Here is a 20,045-nt window from a genome sequence, read left to right as displayed (position 1 = left end):
TCGTGGTCTGCGGCTGCTCGGCTGCTCAGCTGCTCAGGCGAGCGAGTGGCGTTTTTACTCGGTGATATATACGATCAACACTAACGGAGTTTCGATCATTGCGTCAAAGAGGTTTGGTCTTAGTGGTCAGGCTTTTTCCTGATCGTCGTTCAGTACTCTACATGCGTAGCTGGCGTCGTTCATTGCATTAATTAGAGAGAGGTCCAGTAAAGTGTTAAGTTGAGGCTCTGTTAACTTTGTTTTTCAGTAGTCTACGTGCGTAGTTACCTTTTTATAATTCGCGTTGGTGTGCAAGTCGTTAAATACATCCCAGCGGATTGTGCTCAGAATTCACCTTCATCTTGGACAATGAACGGAGCAGCAGCTTTGGTTCTGATGTTGTCAGCAATGGCAGGTAAGATTTAATAATCTATCACCTGGAGTACGTCGATCCTCCGACTGCCAATATCAGACAAGCTTAGCTAGATCAGGATCGGGGATACAATGTGCATCTCTCCCATTTATTTAACAACATGAAACCCCAAGTTGCAATAGTCGTTCACAATTGAATTAGGGGATTTGTGTTTCAGTTTGACAAGAAATAATTTGTGTACGTTTATGATCAACGTCACAACCGATTAAACAAAACGTTATTTGATAAATTAATCGGCCTATTAAAACAGAAAGATTTTAAAACAAAACGGCGGCCGCTACATATAGTCCGTGGGACGAGAGGCCGAAAACGCTTTAGTTTTCGAGATGCGCGATCTGGTCCACCGAATTTTATAAAACTTTCCAGACATGTAGATTATGATGTACCATATCTAAAAAACATTGTTCCCCGATCCACAGTTTGTTGGGATGGGAATGAGAAAATCTTGGATAAAAACGCCGAAATTTCTGCATGAGAAAAAAAATAAACAGTGCCCTCTTTTGACACAATCAGAAACCTTTTCGCACGCAATGAGTGCTTGCCAGATAATACTTTAAGTTAATTTTATCAGGATGCCGTACCATTTTCATTGCAGTTTGTCCAACTCGAAATGATCAAGTTTTAAGATCGAATGTGCTGTATTTTTAGCTACATAAAAACTGATTGGTATAGTAAGTGCTAAACCGTACCCCAGATGAGAACCTCAGGGTAACATCTTTCAGTTCTGCTCCCACATTTTTTTTTTTTTTGGGGGGGGAAGAGATTTGTTGTAAAGAAAAATGGCCATAAATTAACTTTTTTTTAACAGACTCCCTCCCCCCCCCCCCTTTATCCATTGCAGTGATGCAGAATTTTAAGAAGGATTTTATACATGGATCAGATAAGTTGAAGCGTAGGCCTACGCGTGTTATTACAAAACCATTCAAAACTGACTATCAAATTCTCTTACATAAGGTTGATTTTATTTTCGATTACACTTAAAACAAAAAAAAAGACCCATAAAAAAAGACGGCAATAACTGCAAATAATTTGTTTATATTCCAGGCACAATGTGGTTTAAGTAATCACCAAAAGAAATGCAGGAAGTTATTTATTTAATATAATCTAATTTTAGTTCATTTATTTATTTATTTATTTATTTATTTATAAGAAGAGGGGAGGGGGGCAAATTTAACCTGCACAGTTTTTACACACAAGGAGAATGGTGTTTAGATGACATTTTGTTCATTTTTGTTCATAAGTTTGTTCAGTCTGTACTGAATAAGCATTACTCGTTTATTTTCAACTGACAAAACGATTATGAGCACCTGTATGGCATAGGCCGATTACATTATGTTGTATAACATGTCAAAGTCTCATCAAATTGAAGGACCCACTATCTGTTTGCAAACTTTTTTAAGAAACGAAAATCAATTTATATTCCCCTATTTGGAAGCTTTGAGTGGCAGCATTACAACTGCAATTTGTTTCAGCTGAAACCGTCTTACCGTTTTTATTATTTTGAATAATTATTGTTGTACTGGTTTCGGTATTAGGTGTAGCCCCGGGGAGGCGATAACATAAACTCCACCAGCTAGTGTCAACCACGATTAAGAATGCAAAATGGCCGAAGGTCAGGGCTTCAGATTCCACTTGATCTTTAATGCGCGGTGAACTGTTAACAAGATACAAACGATACAAAACTACGAAATATCTGGCAAAAGTCCAAAACATGAACCGGTTCGAGGAAAATACCGTAAAGTTCGGTCTACATGAAGTAAACAGAGATAAACTGGGAAAGTCAATCTAAAAAACATTCAAATAGTGAATACGGGCTGTAATCCCCACTACATGTACAGAGTAACGTTCAGCAACTTCTCATTCTAAGGTTAAATGTAACGATAGCTTAACATCAAAAACCCTATCAATGTAGTAGAGAAATATAAGAAAATTATTTCAGGCACAAGAAAAATTGTATGACTTATTAATCAAACAAAGGCTCTAGGTGTCTATAATATCACTTGAAGTATCCATGAGTAGTCAAAGGTTCTAAATACTTGAGTGAATTAAGGCAACATTACATGTACGTATGTAATCAAAGAAAGTCAGATTTCTTGGTTCAGAAAATCACTAGAAAATCACTTACATTACTGTGGTTCTTGGTAGTCGAATTAAACGGCTTAAAAGTACATCTCAGGAGGGTCTAACTTCTCAAAGGTTGTAAAAACTATCAACTCTAGGTCTTAAAATCTAGAAAATGCTTGAACTAAAACAAAGGTGTCGGGAATGCAAGCAGCATGGTATTTGACCTGGCTGTTCCTGTCTAAGTCGAACAGTGCCCTCAAGTGATGGGACTGGAGGAAAGGGCGCCATCGTGTGGCAGGGTTGTATAAGGGAACAATGACCTTCACAATTTATTTAGGAACCGATGCATGTTTTGTTGTTGCTCCATCCATTCCGTGAAAACCACCAATAACCCCCCTCGGCCTACCCGCTTCCTTTGAGGCTGCATCAAATGTTTATTACTTTCCCTTAATTTCAGACATAACTTTTTTAAAAGATGTTTCAGCAATTCAGATGCTCCACTGCACCAGATGCCATGCAATTATATCATTGTCGAAAACATGTTCCCCTGAGATAAGAGTTCACAAAGTTATTCTGATCTGGGGTTTAACCATACCAATCGATATTTATGTAGCTGGTACTTAACATTCAATCTTAAGTTTAAATTTTATGTTGGAAAAACCCGTAACGAAGATATTTTGGCATCCCGATGAGAATTAACAAAAATCTCATTTTATATATTATGAAAGAAGTATCATCTAGCAAGCACTCATTTGCCGAGTTCGGGCGGGTCTTGTTCTTGACACGGCCGGTATATCATTCTGGCAAACCCCAACGGAAAGGTGATGTGAGATTCTTTTCCAAATGCAGTTTTCGTGGCTCTCGCCGTTCGAGCGCGAGAACAATACAAATATTCGCATCATAACGTCAAGAACAGACCGCCTGAACTATCTTACTATGTAAATAGAGGGCGCTGTTTCTTTTTTTTTTCTCATGCAGAATTGTTGGCGTTTTTATCCCAGATTTTCTCATTCTCAAAACAAACTGTGGATCGGGGAACAAAGTTTCTTTTCGATAGGATACACCAAAATCGTTTTTGTCTGCGAAGTTTTATAAAATTTGGCGAACCGGACCGCGTGGCGAGCGAAAAAAATTGCCTCGTCCAACGGACTAATAATATTACCAGTTTGTAACCACCGAAATGGAAAATAAAACAAGTAACATGTATATGTATAATGGATTTTAGTGTTAGGTGCAGTTTTATTTACCTTATCAAGATTGACCCTGTCAAGTCCCTTCGGGTTAGCGGAAGTATTGTGTCCTCATCCTTATTTTCAAGTACGTCAACTAATTTTTCTTCTCTAAAATTGAGAAATATGTTGGTTAGCCAATAATCCAAAATGTAACGACGGTGACTCCAAAAGAGAACGTCATTACATTGTCGGTAAATATTCATAACTTCGATATTTTCCTTCAAATTATTTTAATTCAGTAAAAAAAAATTTGCAAGGTCAATTGTGGTAATGGAAAATCTCAACAGAAAAGCATTTTCTACTTTCTCCTTTTTTTGCTAACAAAAAAGCATTTTGTAGGTATGAAAACCACCCCAAAAGCCTCACATGGACGATTGGACCAAGGCTTTAGTCTAGATCCAATTGATTTGCATACAAATAGTGGCCGCGTAAGGTAGCTGTTTGCGCAGTATTGTTACATTCATTGCTGCGCGCGGCGAGGATATGCCACCGAATACCGTACCGTCGAATAATGACGAACGCCGTGGCTAAGATTACCTACCTCACCCAAGATAATCAGAAATAGTCAGAATCTTTTGGTCTGGGAAACCGGAACCTGATTAAAACAGGCGGGGGGGGGGGGGGTCACCATATGACTGTCACCATGTGACAAACGAGGGCGCTCTTCGATTTGTATTCATGTATGTGCATTTACAAACAAAGAAATGAAATTCAAATTCCACTGCGTATTTATATATGTACGCAGACATACATAGATGTCGTGCAGTGCAGTAGGCTTACACCTGAAACATACATTGTTTCCATCTGATTGTCGTGTAGTTGTGAAAACACAAGTTGACATTTTATTACCCACTTGTTTTATAGAGCGACCATCATGGCATTGTTGGCTTGTATCTATGTTTTTATTACATTGATTCTAAAGTGTTCTTCATTGGTGTGGAGAGCCAGCAGAGGGTGTGTTACTCCGGTCCCCCACCGGAACCTGATCCTGATAATCCGGATGACTGGATGAAGCAAGTCATGCAAGAGATACGGAAGCGTTGCCCGGGAAGGAGGCAACTTACCCCAGCTGGTAAGTCGTCATATGATCAACCATACCTTAGGTATGACTAACAAGCATGTGGATTTGTTCTATCACAAGGTTATGCATTATATTGAGATCAAACTTGTTTGTTTACCGAATATCAATGTTCATCGAAGACTGTAAATGACGTTAAACGCCTGCTAATATGAGATATGTCTCATATTTGCTTCTTTGCCTCAAAAATGTTGCACAACTCCTTGCAATTCGAAAAAAAAAAAAGAATTCACTGTGCAATTCCCTAGACTTGGTGCCAAGTCGGTAATTGTTTTGCGTACGGTAACCGGTTACTGGCTTCACGCACGTAAAATATCGCTGCAATGCGCAGTGTCTGGCTCCCAGACCAAATGATGCTGACTTTTTCTGATAAATTGCCGACTTTGAGAAAACGTTTTCGATTTTGTACACAAATTATGGGAGTTTTTTTAATCGCTTGCGAATTCTATTCGAGCACTCTGATTGGTTCAGATTCAAGAGTGTATTTTTTCTATACACAAAGCTGAGTGTATTGGACGTTAAAACGTCGCCAGATCTGCAAACATATCCCTGACGTTTTAAGAATAACTCCCCATGTAGCGGAATGAATAAGTCATCATTTGCATAGCGGTGCGCGATTGGATCTCATCGCAAAAACGCACTGCATATGTATTGCGCTGCTTGCATATTATGAATAACGGTGCGAGAACGCAATCGTCAAGTCGCTATAGATTTATCACAACCCGGCCGATTACGTAATACTCTTATACCAGCCACGCCGATGGAGTTTGACTGACGTTCAAGGACAAAATACGACCATCTAACGACTTGTCATCAAGTCTAGCAACTCCGCAGAGTAAAAAAAAAGAAAACAAAGGATTAACAACGGAACAATCCATTGGTGCATGAAATTTCTCCCAAATTCAAAATGTTTCAAATTATTTGCAATAATGAGGCCCTACTATCAATCTGAAACCTACCCCAGCTGGACGTAGAAACTTACCTTATCTGACACGGAAAAACATACCCCAGCTTTAAGTCGCCGTATGATCTCCCATATTGTAGCTTTGACTATTAAACATATAGATTTGTTCTATGACAAAGTTTTTGCACTGGGATTGAACATTTTTTGAAACCGAATACCAAGATTCATCGAAGGCTGCTTACCCAACTCCTCCCAATTAAAAGCAAATACATTCAGGGGTTTTTGTGCAACTCCCGCAAGAAAAATCAATTGCTGCATGGCTATGCTCGTTGTATTTTCTCCAAAATTCAAAATATTTCTCACTTTTAAATTCGAAGGAGTAGTGGAGTTGCTAAGCGAAAAATCGTGCAATTTGTGGTAAAAGCATGAAATTTGGAATGTTGGTTCAAAATGGGCTAAAAATCATTTTAAGATCGGGACCCATCCTGGATTTTGCCCATTTGGTGGGGGAGCTTGATTTTTTTTGAAAAAGGGGGTGCAAACAATAAAAACTCATAAAAACTGTATTTAACATTCATTTTCCTTGTTTTTCTATGCTTTGGAATAAACTTAAACATAAAATAAGACATTCTAGCGTTTTAGCATCTGTTATTTTCCACCAATTTTGTGGGCGTGGCCTAAATGTATAAAAGAGGCGGTATATATTAGCAGTTTGGTTCAAATATGAAAAATACCATTCAGTTTGGTGGTAAAATCTTGAAAATTGGCATGTTTAATTGAAATGGGCTGAAAATCATTTTAAAAGGTGGACCCATCTTGGTCTTGCCCATTTTTGGGGCGGAGCTTGATCGGTTAAAAAGGGGAGTGCAAACAAATAAAAACTGTATTTAACATCCATTTTCCTTTGTTCTTCCTACCTTGAAATAAACATAGACATAATACAAACAATTCTAACATTCTAACACTTGTTATTTTTACCCCTTTTTAAGCGTGGCCTAAATATGTAAAGAGGCGGTACATTAGAGCAGCTTGATTCAAACGAAGGAAAATCATCACTTTTGCTGGTGAAAACACAACTTCTGCATTGGTTAACTGTGTTTTACCATACACAGTAAATATAAATTTAAAAGGTTGAAAGGATTTTGCCCTTTTAGGGGTGGAGCTACATTTTAAAGTAGGGGGTTGAATATTCTAGAAGATTAAAATTTTCATATCTAAATTAGCGTGTGATTGGCTACAAGCAACATAGGTTACAGTAGCGGCATTTCTTTGTATTGTAAACACTGCCGGGATCACGGGGGGAGGGGAGGATGTCAGGGCGGCCCAACGGTGGACTTCACCTATTCTTGAAAGTGCTTTTCTAACATGGATATATGGGCGTGTAAACATGAAAATGTTGAAAATATGCGCAGAGTATACGTCAATTCCTTGCAGTGTGTACTGCTGGATTTATATCAGATGGATGTTTGGACTTGGGGAGTAATATCTTTATGTTTGAGAAGGTGGGATTAATATTTTTGAGAAATTATGTAGCTTCTTAAAAAGTGTGCTTGCACTTTGATAGATAATCGGGAGAAATTGCAGTGGACGTTCCCCTCCCAAAATATAAAAACTACACGAATGTATAAATGTTTGTATTGAAAGCACAGTCTGTTTACGTCACAGCAACAATGCAGCTGATAACAATATTTGTGTCATTATTTGTGCCACGAACATTGTCACTTGATAAGAATTAATACAAGTGATCTGCGGATCGCATGTGTCGCCTATATATTTTGTGTTCTTAAAAAAATGTTCTTGAAATTTTGTGGATTTTTAAACAACGTCCACAAATGACCCTTAGATGACTTTTGACCTCCAATTTTGGAAGAGTTGTGATGAACCCCCACCAATGGATCACTCCATACACTTTCCAAGTGACATTAAAATCCATCAAAGAAACATTTGAAGCCTATTTGAACAATGGCCTCTAATGAGCCCTAAATGACCTTTGACCTCAGTAATTACAAGATGAATTGTGTTTTCTCATGCACCCAAGGGTCACTGCATCTAAGTTTCATCAAAATCCATGAAAGCATGTAGAAATGTTGTAAGCTTTCTCCCAAAACTGTCAATTACATCATTATTAACCTCAGTTGACCGTTGACCTATGACCTTTGACTTGAAATATATCCCACATTATCTTTGCTACCCAATGACCCTTTTGTCCAAGTTTTGTGGAATTTTGGCGAATATTTAGGAAATGAGAGAAATTCCAAAACTTTAACATACATACGGGGATATAAGGGTCTAAGAGTCTACGGGTCTAATCATTTTCTAATTCTCCCTATGACAACTTCCGGTTTGATGACGTCACGATCCTAAAACCTTACAAAGTCATAATTTTACGTTTTTCCATAGAATATCGAAGGGTAAGTTTGGTGAGTTTTGATAGATGGTTTTTAAATTAAAAATAGTCCAACTTTCTTGGACGTGGCGCGGGGTGGGGGTGGGGGGGGGGGGCTCTTTCAGGCGATGACATAACCATATATTTTTGTGTAAGCCCCGTATTAAAGTAAAGGTCAAGTGACTTCACGTACTTGACAAAATATTGTTTGTCAAATTAATGGTCTATCTGATTACAAAATATCAACATGAGTTTCATTTTGTTCAAGACTTCGTTCAAGCGATGGCCACTTTTGAAGATGTTGGATCAGGGTTGATCTTTGTTCAAAGTTTCATGTTTATACAAGGTACTGTTTAGAAAAAAAGAAGCCGAGCATCATCTAGAAAAACAAAAGGAAACAAAAGTTCAAAAGAATAATTGTTACCATTTTAAAATGGTGATCGGGTTGTACCCATAGAGCTATATTAAATCACCAGAGCGCTAACCCCTCACTTTTATGCGCAGAAAAGCCTTGAAGCCGTTCTGGCCGCAGCCGTTTTGAATTCATGTGGGTGTTTTTAAAACGAAATGAAATTAGATGGAGTGAATTTCGAAAGTGCACTCTAAATATGGTATCTACCAAAATGACATCATATAAAGTACTGGCCAACCAACAATTGTGCCGAATTTTAGGAAAATCACGCAAAAATATAGGAATTACAATGGGGGAGTGAGGGGGAACAGCAGTTCGGTCTTTAGCAGATTCAAAACACCCCAGTCCTGATAATGAGAGGGTTAACTTTCAATAGTCCTATCAATGAAGAGAGAATCCACAGCCATTGACTCTTAGCAATTGCTTCAATATATACTCATAGGGCAAACAAAAAAAATCGGTTCTGCTTCCGGTTACCCCGCCTACCCTATTTTGACAGCCCCTACCCTAATTTTGTTTTGGGAACTTGAAAAAATAACCCCCAAACCATCAATTAACACCTTTTACCATGGACTACACGCAGACACTATTATCGTTTACCGTTTCGACGAAGTGACACATCCGTCCAAAACCGAGATTTCTGAAATCTGAGATTTTTGAATATTCCAACATTTTATGATGTCCTCTACATGATTACCAAATTTCGAGACACAGCATTCCATCGTTCGTTAATTACGCTAATTAAGCTAATTACACAAAGTGTTAAATGTGCTACACACTAAGTTTTTCGTTTTGAAGAAGTGACGGATCTCTATGTGTCACTTAGTCTTATTGATTTTACACGTGTTCTATATTTAGAAATATGAATCCTCCAAGATTTGCGTTTTAACAAAGTGACGCATCTGCGTTCTAAAATGTATCAATTTTATATACGCGCACGCGCTGTGTACAAACGCATGCCTCATTTTTGTGAAGAAGTAGATTTTCCGTTTTGACGAAGGACGGATATCTTTAGTAATTAATATCTTCTCATTAAACACGATTTTATGAATAGAGAGAATTGTTTTTGGCTATTTAACTCCTGGGCTACTGTCTCAGTTATATATTTTTCAAATCTGGGGGAGAAATGTACACAGAAATGCAAATTGAAAAATCCATCAACTTCAAACGCAATTTTCTCTAAACTCGGTTTTGCATCTGTGTGCACAGATGTGACACTTCGTCAAAACGGTGACGATATGATCAACACAAAAAGAATACCTCCCCAAAAGAATTCCCTAACTTCCTACCCTATTTCCAAATGTGTGTCGGAAGCAGAACTATTTTTTGGGGCCTAGGCTGTATGTACCAGTACATCTAAGGACATAAAACCACTTTGAGTGAGTTTACCCAGTAGAAGATCTTTCTATGCGAATATTCAGCCCTCTACTTTAAAATATAGCTCCACCCCTAAAAGGGCACAATCCTTGCAACCTTTTAAACTTATCTTTACAGTGTATGGCAAACATAGTTAACCAATGCAGAATTTGTGTTTTACCAGCAAAAGTGATGATTTTCCCTCGTTTGAATAAAGCTGCTCTAATGTGCGGCCTCCTTTTCATATTACGGCCACGCCCACAAAAGGGTAAAAATAACAAAAGAGTAAAAATAAGTGTGAGAATGTTGGAATTTTTTATCATGACTCTGTTCATTTAAAAGCATGAAGAACAAAGGAAAAGGGATGTTAAATACAGTTTTTCTAAATTGTTGTTTGTTTGCACTCCCCTTTTTAACCGATCAAGCTGCACTCCTAAATGGGCAAGATCCAAGATGGGTCCACCTAATTAAAATGATTTTTAGTCCATTTCAACTAAACATGCCAATTTTTCAGGATTTGACCACAAAACTGAACGATATTCTTGATATATATTTGAACCAAACTGCTAATATACATTGTAAATACCGCATCGTTTACACATTTAGGCCACGCCCACAAAAGGGTTGGAAAATAACAGGTGTTAACAAGCTAGAATGTCTTATTTCATGTTTAAGCTTACTTTAACGCATAGAAAAAAAACAAGGGAAATGGATGTTAAATACAGTTTTTATGAGTTTTTATTGTTTGCACCCCCTTTTAAAAAAAATCAAGCTCCGCCCCCAAAATGGGCAAAATCCAGGATGGGTCGCGATCTTAAAATGATTTCTAGCCCATTTTGACCCAACTTTCCAAATTTCATGCTTTTACCACAAAGTGCAAGATTTGGGGCAAAATTGACGTAAGCAGCAGCTCCACTATGAAAGTTATGTAAAGTTTACTTAACTGTCTTTTACCTATAATTTGTAAGTAAAGTTTTACACAACTGTCAAGAAAACTTTTACCCAACACGCATTATGTCACTTTTTACACAATGCAAGCGAGTTCGTATAGTACATATAAAACATGGTTACATTTTACACAACTTGAGAGTGAAGTGTGCATGACATTTTTGTGTAATTTTTCTTAGAGTGCAGCAGTTACAGAGAAACCTACCCCGGATCGGGTTTAGGGAAACCTACTCAAACTGGCACGGAGTTAACCCCACCCCCTCTTATCTGACACGGGAAACATACCCCTGCTTTAAGTCGTCCTTTGATCCCCCATATCGTAGGTTTGGAAAAATAGCAAGTGCATTTGTTCTATCACAAGGTCATACGTGTATTGCTTTGAGATTGAACATTTTATTTTTACCGAATATCAAGGTTCATCGAAGGCTGCTTACTCAACTCCTCTCAATTAAAAGATAATACATTCAACAACGATAAACAACGAACAAATCCATTGGTGCATGTTTATGCTAGAAGTATTTCTCTCAAATCGAGGGAGGGGAGGCTTTTTTATATCTACAACCACGAGGCCTAACTATCTATACGATTTTTGTAATGTAAAACGTGCACTTATATTTATGCGTTTTACCCAAAAACAAAGTTGAAGATCAAATTATCTTTCTCTCAATATAAGTGGGTTTTATTTTCAATATATCTATCAATATGAATACATATTTCATTTGCTTCTCATTTGTTACGAACAGAGTGTTTGCAACCCCTTGGAATGGCGGACGGGACAATCCAGGATAATCGCATCACGGCGTCCAGTAGTCGCAACTGTTGCCCTGTCAGTGATGGACGCCTCAACGATAACCACAAATGGCTAGCCTCGATGTAGGTATAAAAGGAGAATACCACACCTGACACTTCACTCTCATATCTTTATACACTCTGTATCATTAAAATGCCTCAAAGCGCTCCTGAATGTGTTGATTATTGAATATAGAATTGCATCAGTGGGATTTTGTTTAAGTACGTTTGTTTGATTTTGTCTGGCATTGTTGTTGTTTTTTGCAATTGTTCTCCTTTTCATTATCAAAACAATTATCCCCGGCCAAAGCCCAACCCGGACTCGTCCGAATTTGAATTGCACACTGTAATGAGTGTCAATAATAATATTTAAATTTCAAATCCATTCCACAACAGGATTTGCAGAGTATTGAAACGTAATTGTTCCTTATTCTCTCTTCACTCCGTGTACAGGGACGATGCCAATCCCTGGATCGAGGTTGACCTCGTCCAGAGTACAGTGGTGACTGGAGTCACCATACAAGGCAGCGGCAACCTTTCGTACGTGAAGCGGTACAAGGTCGCGTATCAGCAGCAGCCCTCATCCAAACGCAGACACGTGACAGATGGAAAAGGAGACATCAAGGTAAACCTCAACATTTACTAAGTCTTGCTGTAAGATATATTTAAGTTTGTACGTAAATTTGTATTTTTTCTCATATTTTGTTTAGGCTTTATTGCAGTATGCAATATTATTTAAAAACGTAAATGGAACCAAAAATAATTTCAGATCATGTAAACAAGGAATGACAAATTGTATGGAGCGAGTTTAATTAGCTTTGTGCAAGATGTCGAGATTTAAGGTTTTAAGGATCAAAAGCAGGACATTTCGTCACCGACACCACGAACAGACACCTGGTGGTCAGCGTTGCAGAAATACAAATCGGAGAAAATAAGCTTCTAAAGGTTTGACACGAATTAACTCAGTAAAATATTCCATCTATCTTAAAGGTTTAAGTATCACTTAACGTGAAAATGCTTAAACTACTCAATTATAAACGTTATATTGTAAAAATCTGCTTAGTTAATTAGCAATTAAATGATTAAGATGGGTGTCAGATCGTGAAAACGAAAATGTATGTGTTTTTGGAGAGTGCACGCATGCAATAGCGTTAAGTGAGTGATGTCAGTTCGTGAAAACCAAAATTGACGCGTTTTGGGAGAGTGCGCGCATACACTGCGTATGCGTGCGCGCACTCTCCAAAAGCACGTAAATGTTGGTTTTCACGAACTGACACTCTCTAACGCTATTGCATGCGCGCACTCTCCGAAAACACGTAAATTTTGGTTTTCACGAACTGACACCCTGTGCAGGGTCACTTCTTGGTAACAAAAAATACCAGAATTGACCAATTTCTTGAAAATTCATTAGTAAAATTTGCTTATTTTAGATGATTTCAGCAATTTTAACTTCGTCATGTTAAACTTGATACAAACAGCTATTCATAAATACCTCAGACAGTTTAGCTATTCCTATTGGTCGAGAGCCCGTCACGTGGCCGGTATTAAACGGATGATTAAGACATGGCTAGCTGGTCTTAAACACTTTTCCAGTGTCACAAAAAAATGTGGACTCCTAAAAATCCAGTGCCTCTTATCGTTTCATTGGTTGAACGTTCACAATCCTAACGTAGGCATGCGCAACATTACCAGGGAGTTAGAATTTTATAGTTCTAAATTCAAAACACAACGCGCCAGGTGCGTTCTGCGCGACATCGCATAGAACATGATACGCGCGCGTCAATCTCCATAAAAGGGTTGTTTTCATCTTACTCGCCAGCTGAACACTCCATTATTTTGTAGGAGGGATGATTCAAAAAGCATAAAGTGAATTTGTTGAACAAAATCGGGATGTTTTGAACGAATTATATGATTTTTTTTTACCGAAAAGGTATTTATGAATGGGAATAAATATGTACTCCGTCGGTATTTATCACTCTGTTTAATACCACTTAGAGTCTGGGTGCTGATAATTACCCTCGCCTCCGGCTCGGGTAATTATCAGCACCCAGACTCTAAGTGGTATTAAACAGAGTGATAAAAACCTCCGGAGCACACATTTATTCCCTTAATATATGCAAAAAAAAGAAAGTTGAATTTTTAAAAATGTTTGTACACATGTGATGCAGAGGGTGTCAGTTCGTGGTGTCGGTGACGATTTTTTGACACGTACTAGCAACCAAGAAGAAACATCAGAAAAGATTGATGCTGCATTCTCTCATATAAAGATTATTGAAGAGAAAATAGCTTTCCCCCACCCAAAAGCAAAATGCTCTTAAGCTCAAATAGGAACCCAAATGAGCCCAGTCAAGAGATGTCTATATGGCTGAAATGATCTTAAAAGTGGGTTTCAACCCAGGACAAACAGTTTACTTTATATACTTATTACGGTTTGTTGAAATTCTGGTTTGAAGGAAGATCCTGTCAGCAAAGAATGCCCACTTTTTTGTAGTTTTGGTCCTAGAATTTACTGCAGGTAGGCTATTTTGTTACAAGTGTGCGTTTATTGCGTTGGCATTCATTTCAGGTGTTCATCGGTAACACCGATATCGACACCCCGGTCACTAACTTGTTTGATGAGAGTGTGGAGGCCACCGTAGTGCGCATTGAGCCTACTGAATGGTATAAAGGTGCTTCTCTGCGATTCGAGCTGCTTGGATGTCGCCGTGATTAATTCAGCTTAAGCATTCACGCGATTCTCTCCGACAGCGCTGACAAACTTTCAATCTATATAAAAGTAAACGCGACTGTAGATATTATTAAAGTTGATAATACATATTATATAACCAATATAAAGATCCTTGTCATTTGATTGGTGGAACTCACATCACGTGACATTTGTTATTACTGCCATTCACGCCGGGGCTCAAAAAGTACTATCCGTCCATGGGGAATGGGAAATACTATTGAACATTCATAAATACCCAAGACCGGTTTCGCATTCTTATTGGTCAAGAGCCCGTCACGTGGCCGGTCTTAAACGGATGATAAAGACATGGGCCAAGTTCGCGAAAGGACTATAGTTGACCAATGGTTAAGGTAAAAAAAAAAAAGTCTCCGGTTTCTGGTATGTAGCTTGCCCAAAAAGTGGTGCGGCGACGCGGCTTTTTTTTTTTTTTTACCTGTTTTTTTTTGCTTCAAATGTCGGCTAATGACTGCAAATGGTGCCCGACTAAACTTAGTGAAAATAATGGGAGTCCAGAGAGGGAGTCCAGAGAGGCCACATAAAGCTTATTCTCGATCATTACCCCATCTAAAACACGTTGAAATTGTGCAGCAGCAGGATTCCAGTCAAACCAGAGAGTTTGGCGGTTTTGAGACATCATCTTTTATTGAAAAAAATAACGTTCGCACGTTGCTATCAATGCACAGGCGTAAGGTACGTCACAAATCAACCACTAGTCGACTAATGGTCTTTGCCCGAACTTGGCCTTGGCTAGCTGGTCTTAAACACTTTTCCAGTGTCACATGAAATTTGGACTCCAATGAAATCCGGTGCCTTTTACGTTTCATTGGTTGAACGTTCAAATTCCTCACGTATGCATGCGCAATACTACCAGTGAATCATTATTTCATAGTCCGATATTCGTTCTACACCAGCCCAGCTGCGTTTTGCGCGACATCGCGCCGTACGCGCGACCATAAAGGTGGAATGCACGACGCGTACGCAATTGTGGAGGGGCATCCCATATGATAGTCAGAGGGGTGTTTCATAAAACATGAAGTAAAATTGTTGAACAAAATGGGTGGCAGTGTCTAGTTTTTGACTTCTTTCGATTTTTTGACCGAAAAGATTTGGTTTTTGACCAAAAAGGTATTTATGAATGGGAATAAATATGTGTTCCGTCTGTATTAAACACTCTGTTTAAAACCGGTGTGGGTCTGGATGGGTAATAATTACCCATCCAAACTCACACCGGTTTTAAACAGAGTGTTAAAATACCTCCGAAACACACATTTATTCGTTAGTTAGGATCATTCTTGCTCCGTGTTGCGGTGTTTATGTGCAAATTCATGCTGGTGTGCGCGTTCAGCCTTACGCGTAGCGCGTATTGTTCCAAAGAGCCAGCACTTCAGCGTTGGGTTCAAGGGGTGGTTTGGAAGGGAGAAATACATTTTCACCAATTTTGTATTGAAATAAAAGTTCAAATATATCAAATGACAAGGATCCATATGTCAGTTATATAAAACAAATATTGAGTGGCTTTAAATTGTGAAATGGGAGGAATATTATCGCTCAATAAAATCTGAACTTTTCCAGTTCTCTCGGCTTCGCCTGGTGAAATGAAAAAGTCCAGATTTTGCCTCCCATTCTACGCTGATTCACTCAATATTTGTATACTATGCTTGGTAGGAGGAATTTTAATCACAAAGCAAGAATGTACTGAAGATTTAGAATAATCACTACTGACTTTTATGAGTTGTTGTGTCTTTAACTGAAGAAGTATCTCCCGGTTAAAAATATAGGTTTTACCGTCTATTTTAAAACGTTTGTCATTCGATTTACTGTTTGTAATATTAAAATTGATTAATTAACATCGATTTAATTCAAGAAGACATTTATTCCACACTCCTTTAGAGAATACATCCATAAATAAAAGAAAGACCGGTAAATAGCAAAATAAAGAAATAACAAAATCAATAAATTTGTCTCAAAAAAAAAAAAAAAAATGCGCTTTGAAGAAATGATAAACCTATTTCAATATATGTGTGGCGGTTATCGGAAATTAAAGTTATCTTGTGGTCAATTAAAGCTTAAAGGTTCCAAGTTTGATTTATTCGATTGATTTCAGTTGATTCACTTATCTCTTGATTCAGATCATTCACGTAAAAACTGCAAAATAATAAACATAAAGGGATATAATAAGCACATACATCAAGTGCATCTACATGTACATGTAAAGTGGACATGTGGAATACATGTTATTAAAATGTGGGATAATTGGACATGTTGCTCCCCAAAACATGTTATAATATAACCCCAAATAAATCCCAGGTTTATAATAAACAAGAAGAGGATTTATCATACTATAAAAACCCAGAGTTATACCCAGATCTAAATCCATTATTTACGAGGGGCATAAAACATAAATTACTACATGAGGTGCAGTATACATGTGTCGTTGATAAATCGCTCCACAAACACATTCATATAAACTGATTTATCGAGCGATTATTGATCCTCAAAAACATTACAAATAACATTATTCAACGACTCAAAATTACTTCACAATAATTCTATGAATTATAAAATATATAGTAATCAAGTTACCTCTGTCCCTAGGTCAGGTTTTGGGGGGAAGAAACTCAATTGTTTTGGAGTCAAATTCACTAGTGATTTACAAAATGTGATCGGGCGAGAAGAGTACGGCGCGTAGAACAGCGCCACTATGCGGCAACAATTTACAAGGCGCAACTGCCGTCACAATATGTACAAGAGAAAGTAAGGAGTATGGGGCTGTTTAAGTAAGCCGAGGCTTGTAGGAGACAGCCCTTACAGACAACACTAACAACAGAAAAACAACATGAAAACGACACACGGACGAGACAGACAAGACAAAAGACTTACATGACAAAAGCTAACGGCAAAAAAAAAACACAGTGTTTTGATTCAAAAACCGATGACGACTGAACAAACATTGAGATAAATAAAGAGAGTAAAAAGGAGAGATATAAAGGAGAGAAATACAACTATGTTACATAATGGGAGAGGAGGACTCGTTGATAAGAGATCTTAAATCGACCCACGGACGAATCCGTTCTTATGTCATTGGGGATGGCATTCCATAAACGAGGACCGTAAAACCGAAGGGTGTTGATAGAATACAAGGTGCGGGTGAAGGGAACAAACAGATTATTGCGGGATCTTGTTGAATAATCATGAATTTCATGAACTGAGGTGAAGTATGAGGAGAATGTGCGAGGGAGAAGAGTGTTAGTAAATTTGTACATAAAGATCCCAGTGTGCAATATGTTGATGTCAGTACGAGTGAGGGTGCGTAGGTGTGCAAAGAGAGGTGCAGAGTGGTCCCGAGGATGTGATAGAGTGCGAATGACCCTTTTTTTGTGCGACAGCCAAAGCGTTCAGTTTATTATTGCTGGTACGCGCCCAGATTATATTACCGTTAGTTAGATACGGGAGAATAAGAGAGTTATAAAGTAAGATCAGAGAAGTGGCTGGAAGAAAGAAACAGAGTTTAGAAAAAACGCCAGTATTTCGAGAGAAGAAATATGTTCGGTCCAGGAAAGATTTTGATCGATGATGACACCTAGAAACTTGGCTGAAGAGACCCTGTTGATTGGAATATTGTCAATTACAAGTTGAGACAAGTTGATATCATGAGCCGACTTGCTGAAAAAAATGTAATTTGTTTTACTATGGTTCAAAGAAAGTTTATTGGCTTTAAACCACGAAGACATCAACTTGAGTTCAGAATTGAGAGTGTTTATCAAAGAGGTAACATCAGAGCTAGAATATAATATGGTTGTATCGTCGGCGAAAAGAGTGAAGTTAAGAAGAAATGAAGAATTTTGAAGATCATTAATATAAAGCAAAAAGAGAAGGGGCCCAAGGATAGAGCCTTGGGGGACACCATGCTGGATGTTAAGACGACCAAAATCACAGTTCATTATAGAAGTATATTGATACCTGTTAGAGAGATAGTCGGCAAACCATTGGTGTGGAGTGCCCTTAACTGTGGCCATAATTATTAGAGTTTCGAAAGAAGAATAGAATGATCGAGAGTGTCAAAAGCTTTGGAAAGATCGATGAAAACACCAATAGCACACAGTTTGTTGCTAAGGGCATTAGTAATATTGTCGGAAAGTTCAATGAGGGCCATGTCCGTAGAATGTTTTGATCTAAAACCAAATTGCCGATCGAAAAGGATATGATGAACTATGATGAAAGACGATTGTAAACAAGCCGTTCAAGAATTTTGGAGAGACAAGGGAGGATAGAAGCAGGTCTGAAGTTGCTGATATTGTGTGCATCGCCGCTTTTGAAAATGGGAATAATCTTCGCAACCTTAAGATTGAGGGGAACAGAAGCAGTTAGAAAAGACAGATTAAAGATATGACTCAATGGATCAGCAATGAGAGGAAGGACAGATGTAACCACGGTTAAACAGATGCCATCAAAGCCACTACTGCCACTGCTCTTCAACTCACTGCCAACCTTAATTATTTCGTATTTGTTCGTGGGGGCAAGGAAGAACGAGGAAGCATTAGGATTATGCAAAGATTCAGTGAAGTGGGTATTAGTAGGGGCAATTTTGCTAGCTAAAGAGGAACCAATGTTAGTAAAAAACTTGTTAAAAGTATTAGCAATATCAGGTGGGTTGGAGAGGAGATTGTCGCCATCCATGAAATCGCTGGGGAGATTGCTGTTCTTCTGTTTTCCGAAGATCCCATAAATTTACCGCCACGTAACTTTGAGATTATCTTTGGTACGGGCAAGCTTGTCAGCGTAGTACCTTGTTTTTTGCAAGTCGGATGGTGGCTGTTAGCTTGTTCCGATGTGTTTGGTAGTGCTGCTCATTTGCAACAGTCGGGTTACGAAGAAACCGCCTTTGTAACCTGTTTTTAAAAAGACAAGAGTTAATGATAGGTTGAGTAATCCATGGTTTGGTATTGCTAGGTGTTTTAGCTCGTTTAAGAGTGAGGGGAAGATGGTGATTATAGCAGGAGGAGAAAATGGAAAGGAAAGTGTCATATGCAGTATCAGAGTCCTGAGCTAGATACACGTCACTCCACTCAATGCTGCCGAGGTCTTGCTTAAATGAACTGAGGGAGTCCGTGTTAATATCCATTGAAAGATATGTTTTGGGAGAGGATTCAGAGCTCTGGAGACAAGAAGTAGTGAATTGAAAGAGTGGATAGTGATCAGAGAGTACAGAATCCCAGCTGTAGTATTTAGATCAGAATTGGTTAGTATGTTGTCTATTAGTGTGGAAGAATGGGGAGTGATGCGAGTGGGTTTGGTGATTAAAGGATGGAAACCACAGGCCAAGACAGCATTCACAAAGTCGTCCGCAGGTTGGTGATCTGCACAATCGAGTATATTAATAATCACCCATTATGTAACACAGCATTCCCTCCTTTGTTATCTTATCTAGGCAGGTACCAAAAGCCTCGTTAAAGTTGTCAAGTGAAGTACCAGGAGCCCTGTAGACATTTCCCACAACAAGATTGCTAGCTTTGTCACGCTGGATTTCGAAAAAGATGGTCTCAAAGCCATTATGAGAAGGCATGAGGTCTTCACGAATCCAAAAATTCAGCGAGTTCTTGACAAAAATGTCTACCCCTCCGCCGGGTCTATCGGAACGTTTTGTGAGGAATGAACTAGACGGACATTATCCATGTGAACATAGGCGGAGGGGTTGTTTGAAACCAAGTTTAGTTTACTTTCGTTTAATTTTATGTT

The 20,045-nt window shown here is 38.4% G+C and overlaps 1 protein-coding gene across 1 annotated transcript; it reads left to right on the top strand.

The window, feature by feature from the left end:
- The first annotated feature begins 348 nt into the window (after nucleotides 1–348).
- Nucleotides 349–14,294, top strand: LOC119731460 (lactadherin-like). The gene is made up of 5 exons (XM_038204633.1): nucleotides 349–394; nucleotides 4,631–4,780; nucleotides 11,536–11,665; nucleotides 12,035–12,206; nucleotides 14,148–14,294. Exons 1-5 carry the CDS (start codon nucleotides 349–351, stop codon nucleotides 14,292–14,294), a joined length of 645 nt encoding a protein of 214 aa, XP_038060561.1.
- Nucleotides 14,295–20,045: the final 5,751 nt, after the last annotated feature.

The sequence above is a fragment of the Patiria miniata genome, unplaced genomic scaffold (assembly GCF_015706575.1).
Source record: "Patiria miniata isolate m_02_andy unplaced genomic scaffold, ASM1570657v1 HiC_scaffold_1, whole genome shotgun sequence".
Lineage (NCBI taxonomy): Eukaryota > Metazoa > Echinodermata > Asteroidea > Valvatida > Asterinidae > Patiria > Patiria miniata.
The sequence above is the reverse complement of the archived record's forward strand: the minus strand, read 5'-3'. Positions and strand labels throughout refer to the sequence as shown.

Excerpts from the sequence above, each read along its gene's own strand:
- LOC119731460 (XM_038204633.1), top strand. The coding sequence starts at position 349 with ATGAACGGAGCAGCAGCTTTGGTTCTGATGTTGTCAGCAATGGCAG. Across the intron at positions 395-4,630 it reads GATGTTGTCAGCAATGGCAG|TGTTCTTCATTGGTGTGGAG; the intron begins GTAAGATTTAAT and ends TTGATTCTAAAG. Across the intron at positions 4,781-11,535 it reads GAGGCAACTTACCCCAGCTG|AGTGTTTGCAACCCCTTGGA; the intron begins GTAAGTCGTCAT and ends TGTTACGAACAG.